Source organism: Dipodomys merriami, unplaced genomic scaffold, assembly GCF_024711535.1.
Source record: "Dipodomys merriami isolate MVZ:Mamm:240054 unplaced genomic scaffold, mDipMer1.0.p SCAF_177, whole genome shotgun sequence".
NCBI lineage: Eukaryota > Metazoa > Chordata > Mammalia > Rodentia > Heteromyidae > Dipodomys > Dipodomys merriami.
Window position 1 is genome coordinate 373,163 of NW_027203126.1, and position 15,610 is coordinate 388,772.

The window sequence follows — 15,610 nt, forward strand, 5'->3', positions numbered from 1 at the left end:
GTGTACAATCTCTACGGTGCATCTACGGTGTCAGGCACTGTGCTGAGCTGGGGAAGGTGGAGGGGGGAGGGGAAGGTTAGCCATAACACGGCAGCCAGGGCTCCAGGAACTGGGAAGAGGCAGAAGGGGCCAGGCTCTGGAGGATCTGTGGAGCAAAGCATCCTGGGAAGATGTTTCTAGACAAAACCAACCTTGGGCTTCTTGGATGAGGACATCTGACGTTTCCATCTAACAGGCAACACAGAGGTTGGGTGTGGTAGCTCACACTATAATTCCAGCACTTGGATTACAGGACGATTATGAGTTTGAGGTCACACTAAGTGGTATAGGGAGATCTTGTCTCAGAAAAAGGTGAAGAAGAGGAGGGCAAATAATAAATAGCAATGTTCCCTGAGTTTGGGCTTGAGGGGCGGCGCCTTGTCCCCTCTGTAACTGATGTCTTCTCGGTGGCTTCTCTCACTCCGCAGGTGGGAACGCAGTTTAAGAACAGTCTGAGCAGCCTTCTAGAAATTCTCATCTCCAAGGAGCCTTCATACATACGCTGCATCAAGCCCAACGAGCGGAAAGAACCCAGTGAGTGCCCAGAACCCTCCCTCGCATAGCAAGTGGTATCTCGGGCCGTGCCATACCCAGTGCTTGGCTGGTTATAGGAGCAGCCCAGCTGAGCCAGGCAGGGGTCCAAAGTAAGGGGAAGCAACATGGCTTTCTCTCCAGGCAGCACACCAGCTTCCAGAATGGTCCATGATGGGGGTATTTTCTTCTTCTTTTTTTGTTGGTCATGGGGCTTGAATTCTGGGTTTGGGTGCTGTCCCTCAGCTCTTCAGCTCAAGGCTAGTGCTCTACCACTTTGAGCCACAGCACCACTTCCGGTTTTCTGGTGGGTAATTGGAGATAATAGTCTCACAGACATTCCTGCCCCGGCTGGCTTTGAACTGCAATCCTCAGATCTCAGCCTCCTGAGTAGCTTGGATGACAGGCATAAGCCACCATTGCCCAGCTTTGGGGTATTTTCTAAGCTCTTGCTATGGCCTGTAAGGAAACTGTTTAGCTAGAGGCTTCCAGAAGCCAGGCAGGTGCAGCAGATGAGTGAACAGGCGGATGCGAGGAGACTGGGGAACACTGGAGAAGGTACAGCCCATCCCCAAAGGCCAGCAATGTGGGGTTCTTCCTGTCCAGTGGCTGCCGCATGGAACTCTGGGCCCAATCTCATGATGTGTCAGGAGAAAACCCAAAGCTGGATTTTCCTATGAACTTTCTCCAGCTCAAAAGCACAACTAGGGCCGGGCGCCGGTGGCTCACGCCTGTAATCCTGACTACTCAGGAGGCTGAGATCTGAGGATTGCAGTTCAAAGCCAGCCCGGGCAGGAAATGTGTGAAACTCTTATCTCCAATAAACCACTAGAAAACTGGAAGTGGCGCTGTGGCTCAAGTGGTAGAGCGCTCGCCTTGAGCTGAGGGACAGCGCCCAGGCCCAGAGTTCAAGCCCAGGACTGACAAAAAAAAAAAAAAGAAAAAGCACAAGGACCCACGGCCCCAGCTGCAGCCTCTGGTGGGTCCTCTCCTGTCCTCCCTCAGGCAAGTTTGACGACCTCCTCATACGGCATCAGATCAAGTACCTGGGGCTGATGGAGCACCTGCGGGTGAGGAGGGCCGGCTTCGCCTACCGCCGGAAGTACGAGCACTTCCTGCAAAGGTACCCTCTGCTTTGTTGAGCACCTACTATGCGGAGACCTGGGATATGAAAAACAACAAGGGATCACTTAGGGAGCTCGGCTCAGAGCTATGAAAGCAAAGCAAAACCAAACCCACAAACCTTTGGGAGACCCCAAACATGCAGCTTTCTTCTGTTTTAAGTTCTAACTGCCTCGGGCTGCCTGCGGTGGTTACCTGGGCCCCTGGGCTGTCAGCAGGGGTGGAGTGGTGGGGTCACAAGCAAGCTCTGGAACCACACAGACTTGGGTAGGAACTCTCCCCGTGTTTCTTAGAGTTGTCAGCTATTTCCTGACCTGTAATGGAAGCTTCTGCGCAACCTGAATGTCTGCATTGGCAGGGGGATGCTTATAAGAGTATAGTGTACTTACCCCCCCCCATACACACACACACACACACACACACACACACACACTCCTTGGACACAAATACTTCTTGTGTGATGTATGTGAATTTTTGCTCCTTAACATCATAAGATACTTGCTAAGATACTTCATAAGCATGTAGAGATCACTATTTTTTCTCCCCTTCCTACCTCCCCCACTCTCTTCCAGTACTGGGGCTCAAACTCAGGGCCACAGCTCTGCTTCTGGCTTTTTGGTGGTTCTGGGGAGATCAGTCTTCTGGACTTTTCCTGTCCAGTCTGGCTTTGAACTGTGATCCTCAGATTTCAGCCCACTGAGTAGCTGGGATTACAGGCGTGAGCCACTGGTGCTCTGTCATTTCTTTCTTGCTGAAAATATATTACTGAATTTGAGGATCGTCATGGGCTGGGGAGTCTGAGATGCCATGGGGTGCTAAGGAGACCCCCAAGGGGGTACCAGGGCGGCTTCCACTTGAGTTTCTCCTTCCTGCCAGGTACAAGTCCTTGTGTCCGGACACATGGCCGCACTGGCACGGGCCTCCGGGAGAGGGCGTGGAACGGCTGATCAAGTACATCGGCTACAAGCCGGAGGAGTACAAGCTGGGGAAGTAAGTGGCCAGGAACCAGCCAATGTGACCTCTTCCATGGCACCTTGCATCCAGAACTTGTGTGTGTTTGCAATCAGCGGCCACTGTCCACTGTTTAAACGTGGCTCCCATGGGTTGAAGGAAGAGAGACAGTCCCAAAGGAACTCGGCATTCCTAGCAAGCAGCCTGGGTAGACTTCTGCCTCTGGGCATCTAGATTCTTCCACTGTCCTTATGTATTGTGACCTCCCAGAGGTCATTCTAGAACTCATAGAATGTGACTTCAGCATTCCAGAAAATGGGTTTCTAGAACTTTGGGAATGTTTAAGATGGAGTTTATCACTATAAACCTGTAGGGAATCTTTGTACACCTTTAAAATGTCCAGGCACAATTCAGTGGGTCGATTAAGAAGCTGTAAGGGCTGGGACTGTGGCTCAAGTGGAAAAGTACCTGCCAAGCAATGGGAAGTCTTGAGTTCAAATCTCAGTAGGAAGTGTTGAGTGTGTGCCATTAGTCATTTTGGTTGGGGGCTCATTTCCACTCATGGCTGCTGCTCTACTACTTGAGCCATGCCTCCAGGTTAATTTCCTTGCAGGAAGTGCCCAAGCCTGGAAAGGATCCCTTCCCAGACAGCCAGTGTAAAGAATCTGTGCCTCTCGGTCTGCCCAGCTGGCTTTCTCTGAGGACTTGCACATGGCCTCTGTGGCCCGCTGGCCCCTTTCTATCTTTAGGGTCCCATCTTTGGTCCTGTTCTAACAAACTACTCATTCGATTGATTCTGGAGATGGGAGGGAGTCAGGCCCCAGGCATATACCTTCGCCCCAGAAAGTGAGGTAGGATTGTGGTGCGCTGCTGCCTCCCAGTGGCCATCCAGGGAGAGAAGAAACTGACCTCTGCTGGTTAGTGAGGTTTTTAAAAACTTAGACCTGTTATCACTGTTACAAACCCCAGTAGTTGGGCCTGTAATCCTAACTACTCAGGAAGCTGAGGTCTGAGGATCATGGTCCAAACCCAGAAGGGCATGAGCTTGGGGGAAGAACAACTTTTTTTTTTTAAACCAATACAGGTGGTAACTGACCAATTAATAATTTAAAATGTTTTCTTTTCTAGAACTAAAATATTCATTCGCTTCCCAAGAACTCTGTTTGCTACTGAAGATGCCTTTGAATTTAGTAAACATCAATTAGGTATGATTTTAGACTGATTTCAGCAGGCTGAAATGAATAAGTTTAGCTTGGGTGTCATATAATTGGGAGACATATTCCATTTGGAAACCAGGCAGACAGTGCCTCAGTTCTGTGCATATTAGGACCCCTTGGGACAGAAAACTGGGGGTGTCCATCCTTTCATCCAGCTTCTGGATGAATAGATGTGTGTGATGAGAAAAGTCAGCTTCTGGGTGAGGTCAGGAGGGGAGCAAGGTGCCAGTGCTCATACTTGTAATCCTAGCTACTCCAGAAGCTGAGATCTGAGGACTGTGGTTCAAAGCCAGCCCAGAAAGGAAAGTCTGCGAGACTTTTCTCTCCAGTTAACCACCAAATAGCTGGAAGTGAAGCGGTGGCTCCGGTGGTAGGATACTGGCTTTGAGCAAAGAAGCTTAGGGGCAGTGTCCAGGCCCTGCGTTCAAACCCAGGACTGGCATAAACAAAAGCCCGCCAGAGGGAACCTCTTCCTGGAACTGGGACCAGCCAGGGAAGTTGAGCAACCAGTGCAGTTGGTGTGTGCCGTGTGCCCAGTGTACAGGAAGGCCTTTGCACACTGCCTCATTCTTAGAACAACACTACGGAGGGGGTGTTGCCACTGCTTTATATTCAGGGAAACAGAGGCATTGGTAGCTCATGGAAGGCCTGTAAGCACCAGCCTGGGTGGGAAGGCCCAGGTTTACAACCAGACAGCCCCACTTTTGGCCTCTCCAGCAGTAGCTTCCCCATCACAAAGGGCCTGGCTGAGGCAAAGGGGCATGTCTAGCACCTGTGGCCTGCAGGGGGCAGAGTCCGCTCCAGGAGGATGCCTCTGCTGACCTTTGAGGGCCTCCATGACCTTGACCTGGGATCGCATAGAGGTGAAGGCAGAAGATGGAGCAGCTGGGGTCACCCACCTCTGGGCTCGCTGGCTGTGCGGCCTGGGGTGGTGTGGCATGGTTACCACATGAGCGTGGGTACGGCTGGCCCAGGGGGCTGGTGATGCTGCCTGCCTTGGGAGGAGGGGCCTGAGGATGAGCTGCAGGGCAGACCCGGGGGAAGGAAAGCGTAAGGCAGGAAAGGAACCCGTGCGTCTGCGGGGAGCACAGGCGCACAGAGGAAAGCCACTCAGCAGAGCTGCTGCTTCATTTGCAGTTGCAAGGATCCAGGCCACGTACAGAGGCTGCCGGGCACGGAGGGAATACCTCAGGAAAAGACGAGCAGGTAAGAGGTGCGGGAGGCCAGAGCGGCACCCTCTCTCTCTCCATTTGGGCTCCTCTCTCTCTCTCACCTGCCTGCCCTGGAAACTTTGGTAGGGGGCTGCTCTCATTGCTACCTGACCAGAGACACTGCCATTGGGGCCAGATTTCGTCCATTGGGCATTTTTTATGTCCATGCCTATGGTGCCAGTACTCAGGTGTAAACTCAGGACCTTGAGTACTTGCTCTTCGTCCATCCCTCCCCTCCCCCCCAGGGCTGGTACTCTGTTACTTTAACCATTCCCCCAGTCTTGCTTTTTGCTGGTAAACTGGACGTGGAGTCTGACTTTCCTGCCAGAGGTTAGTTGGCCTTGAACTGTGATCCTCTATATTTCAACCTTCTGAGTAGCTAGAATTTCAGCTTAAGCCATTGGTGCCCATGTGTGTTTCCACACTTCAGGAATATATATATATTGGCCTCTCCTGGGGCTTGAACTCAGGGCCTGGGCACTGTCCCGGAGCTGCTTTTGCTCAAGGCTAGCGCTCTACCACTTGAGCCACAGAGCCCCTTCTGGATTTTTGTTTCCATGGTACTGAGGAATCGAAGCCAGGGCTTCGTGCATGCTAGCACTCTACCACTGAGCCACATTCCCAGCCCGGTAATTTTTCTTAAAAGGCTTCAGTCATCACCTTGCAGCCCCGTGTATATCATTCTCAGGCAGGGTCCCCCTGTAACCCATCTGTTCAAATTTGTTCTCGTGCCCTGTTTTTCTCCTGTCCTGCCATCTACAGATCATCACTGAACATATATTCCCCTACATTACAAGAGGGCCAAGAGCAAATATCTTAGGACTTTTGGGTCTCTCATGTAGCTCAGCAGTAGCTCTAGACAGCATGCAAATGAATGGGCACAAATGTGTTGCAATAAAACTTTATTTGTATAAACAGGTAGGCACTGTTTGCTGGTTCCTGAGTAACCTATGTATAGTTCTCTCAGTTCTGTGGATGAAATTTGGGGCTGGCTGCCGGTGGCTCACACTGAAATACTATCTGTACAGGAGACTGAGATCTGAAGATGGCGGTTCAAAGCCAGTCCAGGCAAAAAAGTTATCTGCAGTTCTCCAAAGCAAAGACTCTTATCTCCAATTACAACTAGAAAACCTCCATGGCTCAAAGTGGTCCTGCGAGCACTTTGAGCAAAGAGCTCAGGGACAGCACCAGGCCCTGAGTTCAAGCCCCATGACCAACAACAACAACAAAAAAGAAATTTGGGTTGCCTGTTTCTGTAATAGACAATGCAACTCTGGAGAAGAAAGGCATTTAAGAATCGGAATAACCACAGACTGGGGTGTGGTTCACATGGTAGGGCACCTGCGTAGCAAACGCAAGGCTGCAAGTTCAAACCCCAGTACCATCAAAAAAGAAATGGAAATAATCAAAACATCTGAAAGCCCTTAAAAATGAGAAGACAGGCCAGGACCTAATAGCTTTGCGTGTCCCAATTTATGCATTCTCTAGTCCCTGAAAAAAGGCCTCGGGAACCCCCGTGAAGTAACTCGCAGCTTCCCAGAGTGCCTTGCGTTCCGTCCCCCTGGTTGGGCTGTCTGAGCACCCCAGGTACAACCTGTAGCCACGCACCTGGCCTCGCGTGCACCACCAGCGGTGTGCCGAGTGTAGATGGAGTCTTCTGGAAAAGCCGCCTGTGTTTCCATGCACTAGCGCTCACCTCCTAATTCCAGCAGTGGACTTTTTTTTCCAGCCACCACACTGGAAGCCTACTGGCGGGGAGCCCTGGCTCGGAGGGAGATCAAGAGGAGAAGGTGGGCCGTGCAGGTGGTAAGAAGGTAGGATGGGGAGCCGGGCAGGAGGGGCTGGCATGGGGTGGAGGGGAGGCATGCCCTGCAGGATGCTGCCCCCTCTCTTTGTCCTGATGTACCCATTCAGGGGTTCACAGCTCTGTATGTTTGTGATTTCCCTTGGCCAGTTCAAAGCCTAGAGCCTCCTAGAGCTGGACAGGCAGCGTGAGGCCATGTCAGGAGTGGGTGGGAGATGGCGGGCCACGTCAGTAGTTCGCATGCAGTGTTCTGACCCAGGGCACCGGTGCTGGGGAGCCAGGCCAGGCCCGGGCTCCCAGGTGGGTTTTCAAGGCAAGCTGAGGTACGGTCTCACAGCATACCTCTGCTTGGGCTGATGGGTTTTTTTTTTTTCAACTGAAAATGACGTCTAGCTAGTTAACACAAGCGGCCGTGCAGGTGAAGCAGAACCTTCCTGATGTGTTTCTGTAAACTCTCATTTCCCGATGGGTGAGAGGACGCGGGTGTGAGGAAAAGGGCCGGAAGTGGAGCCACACTCTTTGCTTTTGAGGTTCATCAAGGGATTCATCCACCGTGACAAACCGCTCGGTCCTGACAACGAGGAGTTTATCATGTTCGTGCGCAAGAATTACATCTTGAAGCTACGGTACCACGTCCCGAGGAGTGTGCTGGACAAGAGCTGGCTGCGGCCCCCGGGCATCCTGGAGAGCGTAAGGTTGCATGGCGCCCTGTGATGGGGGCGGGCGGCCTGTGCACCCTGCACCGCAGGGGCCTGTGAGGGGGGCACCCCGACACACCCCATCAAAGGCTCTGGGAATCCCACCAAGAAGCCAGTCCCTCAGGTGACCCTAAGCCATGCTCTCGCTTGAGAAGCACTGGTTTGCTCGGCCTAGCATAACCCCAGCTCCTGGGAGGCTAAGGCAGGAGGACCAGGGCTTTGAGGATGGGCTTTAAGGTGAGACCCTGTCTCAAAGGAAAAAAAAGGAAAGAAAAAAGCTCCAGTCAGACTGGAAGGCGAGCTGCTCTGACTGTAAAATCCTCATGTTGTACATGGCTGTGCCCAGGCATGCACGGGGACAGGTGGGGAAGAAGCGTGTTCTCCACACAGGCTTCCGATCTGCTCCGGACCATGTGCGTGAGGAACCTGGTTCGCAAATACTGCCGTGGGCTGACAGCTGAGCGGAAAGCCATGGTAGGGACGCAGCAGGGGCAAGGGCCGGGCCTGCAATCACAGACCAAGTTCACAAGTGTGTGCGCACCAGTCCACCTATGAGCCAGGGTCGGCAGCCCTGTGCTGTTACAATGGAGACAGAGCGGATGCAGGCCCCTTGCTGGGGAAGGACCCTTCCTTGCAGATCTCTGCAACAGGTAGATGCTGACAGGAAAAGCATTTGGCTTTGTGGGCCAGCCGCACATCAGTTGTCGTGACTGAGCTGTACAGCTGGCGCTGAGCCAGCGTGGGGGGAATTAACCATGTGGTGGTGCTCTTAGAAACTTCCCTCACAAACAGGCAACCTGTGAGTTGTAGTGCCATCCCCTGACCGCTCTCTCCATGTCTGGAAACCCCGCTCTCAGGCAGTCAGCTCAAGGATGGAGGTCTGCCAAGCCCAGGGTCCACCAGTCCTTAAAAGTATTTTGGCCAAGAATATGTTCTGACTTCTGCGCCAAAGCATTACAAGGTTTCTACGGTGAACCAGACAAGGGTGCAGAACTGCGGGCCTCACACTTCTCTGTCCCCTGACCGTCTCAGGGCTACCGTGTTTTTGTTTTTTTCACTTTCAAACTGTATTGCCAGATGCAGCAAAAGGTGGTTACAAGCGACATCTTCGGGGGAAAGAAGGAAGGCTACGTAGAAAGTTTAAAGCAACCCTTCGCCAGCAGTCGCATAGGTAAGTTCATTGTCTTCCAGTGTATACGCAGCTTCCGGTCTCTAAAACGCTGGGGGAGGCGTTTGGCTCTGCAGCACTTCCGGCCGCTTCAGCCTGGAGGGGCACAGGTCACTTCCCCTCGGTGCTATTTAATGATAACTCACGGGTGTTGTGGTTCCCTTGACAGATGAAGGAGACATCAATCCTAAAGTGCTACAACTCATTGGCAGCGAGAGAATCCAGGTACAGGGTGTGTGTGTCCTTGGCCTCCGGCTGAACCCCTCAAGGTGGAGAGCAACGTTTGCTGTGTGCAGTGTCTGTGCCGCTCTGGGAGTTAGCGACGATGATGGGTGACTGTCAGACTCAAAGAACAGCAAGCGATTGTCAGTCACCCTAAAAAAAACACACATTTGCTTTTCTGTGGAATTGAGAGGTGAAGCCAATGGGTTCTTCCTGCAACACTCCCAAGTTGGTGAGGGATAGTGGGTGAATAAGCTGGTGTCCACAGCGGCTGGGAGATTCTGGGTGCCTCCGGTCCTGTATGGATCTGGGCTACAGGGTGGGGTGCTTAAGAGGCAGCCGGCAACAAATGGCTGTCCTCCCGCCCCTGAAGGCCACACTGGCTGGTGGCTCCCTGGAGAACAGGGTAGATGGTTGGCACATCACCTAGTCTTGAATGGGTTCTTCTCTGCCTTCTTCTCAGAGCAGGCCTGCTGGAGGCAGGTAGACTTCAGGAAGTCCAGGGAAGCAAAATCTTCCCTACAGAGAGCCCAGGGACAGGGGAGAAGGGTCCGGGGCTTAGCACAGCAGGAAGCTCCCAAGTGGCCCTCCCCCTCGTGGTGACCTTGGCTCCTTGCAGTACGCCGTGCCGGTCATCAAGTATGACAGGAAAGGCTTCAAGGCCCGGCAGAGGCAACTCATCCTCACCCAGAAAGCGGCTTACGTGGTTGAACTTGCCAAGATCAAGCAGAAAATAGACTACTCAGCACTCAAAGGTAAGGGGCAGGCAGCCGCAGGACCGATCCTGCCCGCCCAGGGTCGGCGTGGCCACTGGGCCCTGAGTTTCTGTTAACATCAAGCTGCCTGCTTCCCGGACACTAACTCGATCTGTCTCCAGGCGTCTCCACCAGCAATCTGAGTGATGGGATCTTAGTCATTCACGTCTCCCCTGAGGACCACAAGCAAAAGGTAACTGTGGGGCCCGTGTCCCACTGTCTGGGAGTTTTTCTTCACATCGCCAGTTCTGACCACGCCGTCTCCGCCTCTCCCCAGGGAGACGCCGTGCTGCAGTGTGAGCACGTGTTTGAAGCAGTCACCAAACTCACCATGCTGCTCAAGGACGATGTCGTCAAGGTGGTGCAAGGCAGGTGAGTGGCTTTATCGGCTCGGGGTTCAAACGCTGGCAGGGCCTGCCTGCCGCCAGCGAGGGGCGAGGAAGGCTCCCTTGCTTTTCCTGAAAAATCGCCTACTTCCCAGAAAGTGAAAATGGAGGTCAGTGTTCACCACTGCCCTCTGGAAGCCACAGTTCCCATCTCCAAAGGCGCCACTCATGTTCTAGGGAGCTCTAGGCTGCGCAGGGGAGAACTGGTGTGCACCTGCCTACAGACTGAGCAGGAAAAGGATGTAAAAGGAAAGCACGTAGCCCGTAAGAAATGAATACCTTATTTAATTCAAACTTAAAAGTGCTGGCTGCCTTTTCTATTTCTCAGCCAAGCAAGCAGGGGACGTGGCGCTCAGGCCCAGGCAGACATCCTGTTCTCAGACCCAACAGCAGCTTCGGTGCTGCTTGTCCCAAGGGTGTACGGCCTGATAGGCGACTGGGGATGGGAGAGAAGATTGTGGAATGAGCTGTCTCTCTGCTGGGGGAGGGGGGAAGGAATATTAGCATGAGCAGTGCAGATCATTCCTTAAATGGGCTCCTAGAACTGAATGTCTGTCAGAGTGATCTGAGAATGCCCGGATGTATGAAAGTTACCCCCTTGCTTTTCTTTTGATTACATACATACGTAGTAAAGCACAAATTCTGTGTGTGTGTGTATCCATATACACACACGTAATTTTCCTAAGGGAGTATCTTTTGCAGACCAAAAGCTGCAGGAAGAAGTAATTTGTCACTGTCTTCAGTTTACAGTTTTACATCAGTCCTGGGAAGGAAGGTACGATCGTTTTTGACACCGGGCCAGAAGAACAAGTGTATAAAGACAAAAATGGGCAGTTAACAGTGGTGAGTGGCTGTGGGGGCAGCAGCAAAGTAAGGAGGAGCGGGGGAGTCTTCAATGTCCTTTGTCACTAGATGACAAAGATCCTCCACCTTGTTCCCACATTGCAACCCACGTGCCCGGGGCTTGCCCTTAGTCATGAAGAACCCCAGGCCAGGACCCTGCCTGGGAATCTGGTCCCTCCAGGTGGTGTGCACAGATGAGTTTTCAGCCAGTACCAGAAGCGACCTGTTCAAAAGCAGAGGGGGCTGAAATCCTTCAGATCTATTTTATGCCATGACTGGGTGCAGTGGTAGGCGGCTGTAATCGCAGCTACTCAGGAGGTTGAGATGAGAGCACTGAGAGTTCAGGGCCGACCTAGGCAGATCCAAGTCTCATCTGAATTTATATACATTTAACCCATACATAAAAGTATTTTTTTAACTATGTAACATAATGGTCTCTCCTTCAGGAGCAAGTTAAACTGAAGGTATTGAATTTTCTGTTGACAAGTTATAGTCTTAAAAATGGTATAGGGACAAGGTCTGCCTACCTCTGCCTCAGGCTGAACATGCTGTGGGGGCTCTTCCCAGGTGTCAGTGCGGAGGAAGTCCTGAGGGAGGATGGCGCCTGACCGCTCGCTACCATCACCAGCTGTGCTCCAGCTGAGCAAGGTCCCACAAAGGAGGACTCGTGAAGCCACACCTTCAAGGAAGAATGCCAGCAGCACCTGGAAAAGTCATCTGAGCCCAGCATCCCTGTTAAAATGCTCCTCTGGGAGCCGGCCTCCAGCGTGCTCGGGTGGGTGGATGTCCCGACGCATGTCATTAAAGGGTGGGCGGCGGATTCTCCATTGAGACATGACAAAGTACTAGCTGGGGCAACACAGTAGGTAAAGAGCTCATAAAGCTGCAACACTTCAATGCTGCTTTAAATAAACAGAACTTACACATTTCAAGGAATCGAGCCCGGCCCCTACTGTGGCTGTCACTAGCCAGGGGGCACTGCCCCTCCATACTCCAGTGTTCAGACACTGTAGGAAAATGGTGTATCACTTCACCACCCCTGAAGTCATAGGTGGTGAAGCCAAGGGTGGGGATCAGCCCTGCATGTCTGAAAAGACCCCAAGACAGACTGGTACACAGCATGGTAAAACTTTTATTTTACATATGCCCACAATGTTTGTACGAGACACACTGACTACTTTTAAAACAACGGTATTTTTGTGGCATGGAGTGACAAAGGTTCATGGAAGTGTGACCGAGACTTCACACAGTCCAGGGAGGGTGGGTGTTCACACACATTTGGTAAGGGCTAGAACCTGCACCAAAGCCAACGAGCTCGTGACCACGGGAAGGAGCGGGGAGAATACAGGCTGCAGTCACAACTTGGTGACTTGTTCTGAACATAAAACTTGATTACCATGACCAACAGCTGTTCCAGCCTCTTAATTGTAAGCTATTACACTGTAATAAAACCTTACTCTTTACTAAATTTTAGGCCAGTGTTTTACCTGGATCATTCACAAATAATGACTTTCACCCTTCATGACTTTCACCCTTCATGCCAGCCTATGACAAATCAGTTTCTTATGGTCTATTAACAATCCTATTCACCGTAGCCTATGTCGCTCTAACCCTGGGGGAGGGACATACAACTAGAGGTGCAGTGTTAGGGGAGAGCTCTGGCAGGAACACCAGGTCCTAAGGCTCAGAAGCTGAAACAAATGTGATTGTTCTACAAACTTACTTTGCACACAAACATTTAAAAACAACTCACACACAATGGCTTTCCATTCCTACAGAAAATATCAGAACTGATGTTTACGTGAACGTTCTAAAAAAGTTTAATCCAAGGGGTAGGGTGGGCATTTAAAACTTCGACAATATAAAATGTTTACGAAACAACGTTTTGTAAGTTCCCTTTCCTTAGCACTATAATAAAACCCAAATGGATTAATATAAAAGTTTCCCACATAACAGTTTAAAAAGCGTCTCCCCAATACGTGGTTTTGGGTGGAAGGCATGATTGATTGAAAGTTTTATTGTAGCTCTGCTGCTGGATACAAAAGAAAGGCATACCACTGTCACCGGAAGGGTTGCTGCATACAAACTCTAAGCCAAAAACAAACAAAAAAAAGTTCCAAAATAGAACCTCATTTTTTGGAATACACCTGTCAAAGGCTGCCCATGTTAATACCTTTGGTATAAAACGACAACAAGTCCCTGGCCAAGCAGACCAGATCCATCCATTACCGGACACACATTCACATCTCCCTGTGCTACTTTACCTAGTCGTCTACTCAACCATCCCATCGGCCACAACTCACTCTGTTCCCACACAGACGCAGAAGAATCTGGGAGGTAGGTAACTGAGAACGTCCATCTTACATGAGCACCATGCACAGCCAGGCTCGGCGAGGGCCACCTGTGCCCTGCCAGCATCTATCCCGCCAACAATCTCACACATCCCTTAAACAGACACGAATACAATCGGGACCCATGGGTATCTATCTGCACACACACACAGCCTAGTCACTGCCGACTGCTGAAACTCAAAGACGAGAGGGGATGAGAGAGGGCGGTGCTTACAGCAGCTAAGCGGCCCCGAGATAGGCAAGCTCCCTCTGAGCTGGTGCCTGTCAGGCTCCCAGGCTGGGAGGAAGCATCTGATTGCTGACCAAAGAGGCAAGGCGCCCACTTCTGCAGGGGAAGGAGTGGATCCTGGGCCGCTCAGCCTGCGAGGTGACCCTTGGACCCTCGGGAATGCAGTGGGTCACGAACAGCGAGTAGAAGGAGCAGGAGGAGAGTGGGACAATGCACTGCCAGGGAAAGCTTTGCTTCTTGCCAATGTGGTTCCAGCGCGTTCCAGACAAAGGGCAGCCAGGGTGGCAAAAGGTCTGCTCCTGAAGACTAGACCCAGAGCAACACTAAGGGATATTAAGAGACGAGACACTCCACTGCCATGCGCTGTGGCTGTTCATCGGAACGCACAGGGCCTGGGCCCCGTCTGCCGAGGCTGGAAGGTCACAGGACAGGAGGCTCCCACCGCTCCAGTCGGCCCACTGCAGAGCCCCACTCAGAAGAGAAACCCTAACAGGGAGTCAACACCCACAAAAATAAATACTGCCAACAAAAGTCCTCACACACACACACTCACATTCAGACTTTTTCTGGGAGAACCAAGAAAGCCTGGCTCCTCGGATCCTCACAAAAAGTGGAGACCTGAGCCACAGCTTGTTCAACAGGAGGGGTATGTACACCCGGGCAAGACAGAATCAACCCACCTTGTCCAGACATAGCAAAATCATCATCCGGCATGTTACAAAAGTGGCTCCAGTCGGTGGAAGGTGCCGGAAGCCTGCATGGGATCTGAGTGGGGCAGGATGGGGGGGGGGGGGGGCCCGTGGCGCGGGACATGGGGGAGGAAGGTGGGGAGGAGGGTGCCTGGTCTGCCAGCCTGCTCACTGGTGGAGATGGGCCCTGTCGTCCGGGCGCTTGATGTGGATCCGCCGCACGCGCTCGATCCGCTCTCGCTCCCGTTCCTCGTCCTCATCTAGGTGATGGGAGCGCCCAGCTGCCCCGCCGGTGGCCTCCAGGAGTGCATTGTCAGGTCCCCGGCCGTCCTGGGCCTCGTACAGCAAAATATTCAGGGTCTCCTCATAAATCCGGGCTTCGGGGAACTCCACCTGTGCCCCCACAGGGGGGAGGGCAGTGGGTTAGTGTGATTTACCACGGCCCGCCCACTCCTGAGCCCGCAGCTCAGCAGGGCCCTGAGGACTGAGAAAGATGCTATCATTTTCAACACAGGTATTTCCACAATACTTACATGTGGTAAATGCAGCAAAGAGGCACAGTAAGACAAGGCTCCCCGACCCCGTCCCCTGCCTGTCCCCACCCCCCCTCCCCTGCCCACCCCAGCCAGTGTCTCTTCTTACAGATAACACATTTTATCCTGAATCCCATGCACGTAAGTATTTGTACATATACACTACACATTTCAGAAAACAAAAGCTGAGGCAGGAGGGTCAGAGGTTCGAATCTAGTTTGGGCTGCCTAGTAGCCCCGGGCCCCTGCATGTGTCCCAGGCGTAAGCTGGAGAGCACTCCCCGATTAGACTGGACAATGCACAGCAGTTCATGTTGATGGGTGGTGTGTCGCCACTGGCAGGGCTACAGGTGTGCAAAGCACGCAGGCTTTGAACACAGACACCGAAACCACCTTCTTTCTGAGCAGGCATGCGCTGAGGGCCCTCAGGAAATGGCACGAGCCTTCCTTGGCAAATCACTGTTTGCCTGTCCTCCTTGTGGAGCCCTGGATGGAAGGAGGGCGGCGCACATGTGTTCCAGGTATGACACACGGATCAGACTCGGCCTTCCAGGGCGCGCTTCTCTTAGACGCCAGGAGGGAGAGAGGGAGCACTCCCATCTTCCTCACTAGAGCCACCAGGAGAGACCACGCCACAGCAATGAGGGATCTGAGAAGCTGCGTTTGCCATTCGGCACTGCCAGCATGGTGGGCAGACACGAGGGCAGCGAGAACCCCTCAAGTCTCGCATGGCTGGAGGAGCCAATGGTGTCTAAGCACACATACACAGTGGAGGGCAACCCCGGCTTTTCTGTCCTCTACATTCTTGCACCCCCATCTCGGCCCAAGCCACCTCACAGCAGCAAGCAGAGCCGGAAGGAGT

General features: G+C 52.5%; 2 protein-coding genes across 3 annotated transcripts in view; one reads left to right on the forward strand and one right to left on the reverse strand.

Annotated features, from left to right (window-relative positions):
- Nucleotides 1-12,071, forward strand: part of LOC138829827 (unconventional myosin-Ih-like) — a 31,529-nt gene extending 19,458 nt beyond the window's left edge. Inside the window, exons 18-32 of the mRNA XM_070026361.1 lie at nt 468-573; nt 1,576-1,693; nt 2,569-2,682; nt 3,772-3,848; nt 4,998-5,066; nt 6,801-6,885; nt 7,406-7,565; nt 7,964-8,047; nt 8,651-8,744; nt 8,911-8,966; nt 9,583-9,718; nt 9,841-9,911; nt 9,996-10,090; nt 10,848-10,947; nt 11,515-12,071. Coding sequence (XP_069882462.1) covers nt 468-573; nt 1,576-1,693; nt 2,569-2,682; nt 3,772-3,848; nt 4,998-5,066; nt 6,801-6,885; nt 7,406-7,565; nt 7,964-8,047; nt 8,651-8,744; nt 8,911-8,966; nt 9,583-9,718; nt 9,841-9,911; nt 9,996-10,090; nt 10,848-10,947; nt 11,515-11,538 — 1,389 coding nt within the window. The 3' untranslated portion in view covers nt 11,539-12,071. The remainder of the gene's footprint in view (nt 1-467; nt 574-1,575; nt 1,694-2,568; nt 2,683-3,771; nt 3,849-4,997; nt 5,067-6,800; nt 6,886-7,405; nt 7,566-7,963; nt 8,048-8,650; nt 8,745-8,910; nt 8,967-9,582; nt 9,719-9,840; nt 9,912-9,995; nt 10,091-10,847; nt 10,948-11,514) is intronic.
- The window catches only part of LOC138829828 (BTB/POZ domain-containing adapter for CUL3-mediated RhoA degradation protein 3), a 29,709-nt gene continuing 26,158 nt past the window's right edge, over nt 12,060-15,610 (reverse strand). For both annotated transcript variants that reach the window (XM_070026363.1, XM_070026362.1), the window contains exon 7: nt 12,060-14,609. In XM_070026363.1, the coding sequence (XP_069882464.1) occupies nt 14,385-14,609 (225 nt within the window). In that variant the 3' untranslated portion in view covers nt 12,060-14,384. The remainder of the gene's footprint in view (nt 14,610-15,610) is intronic.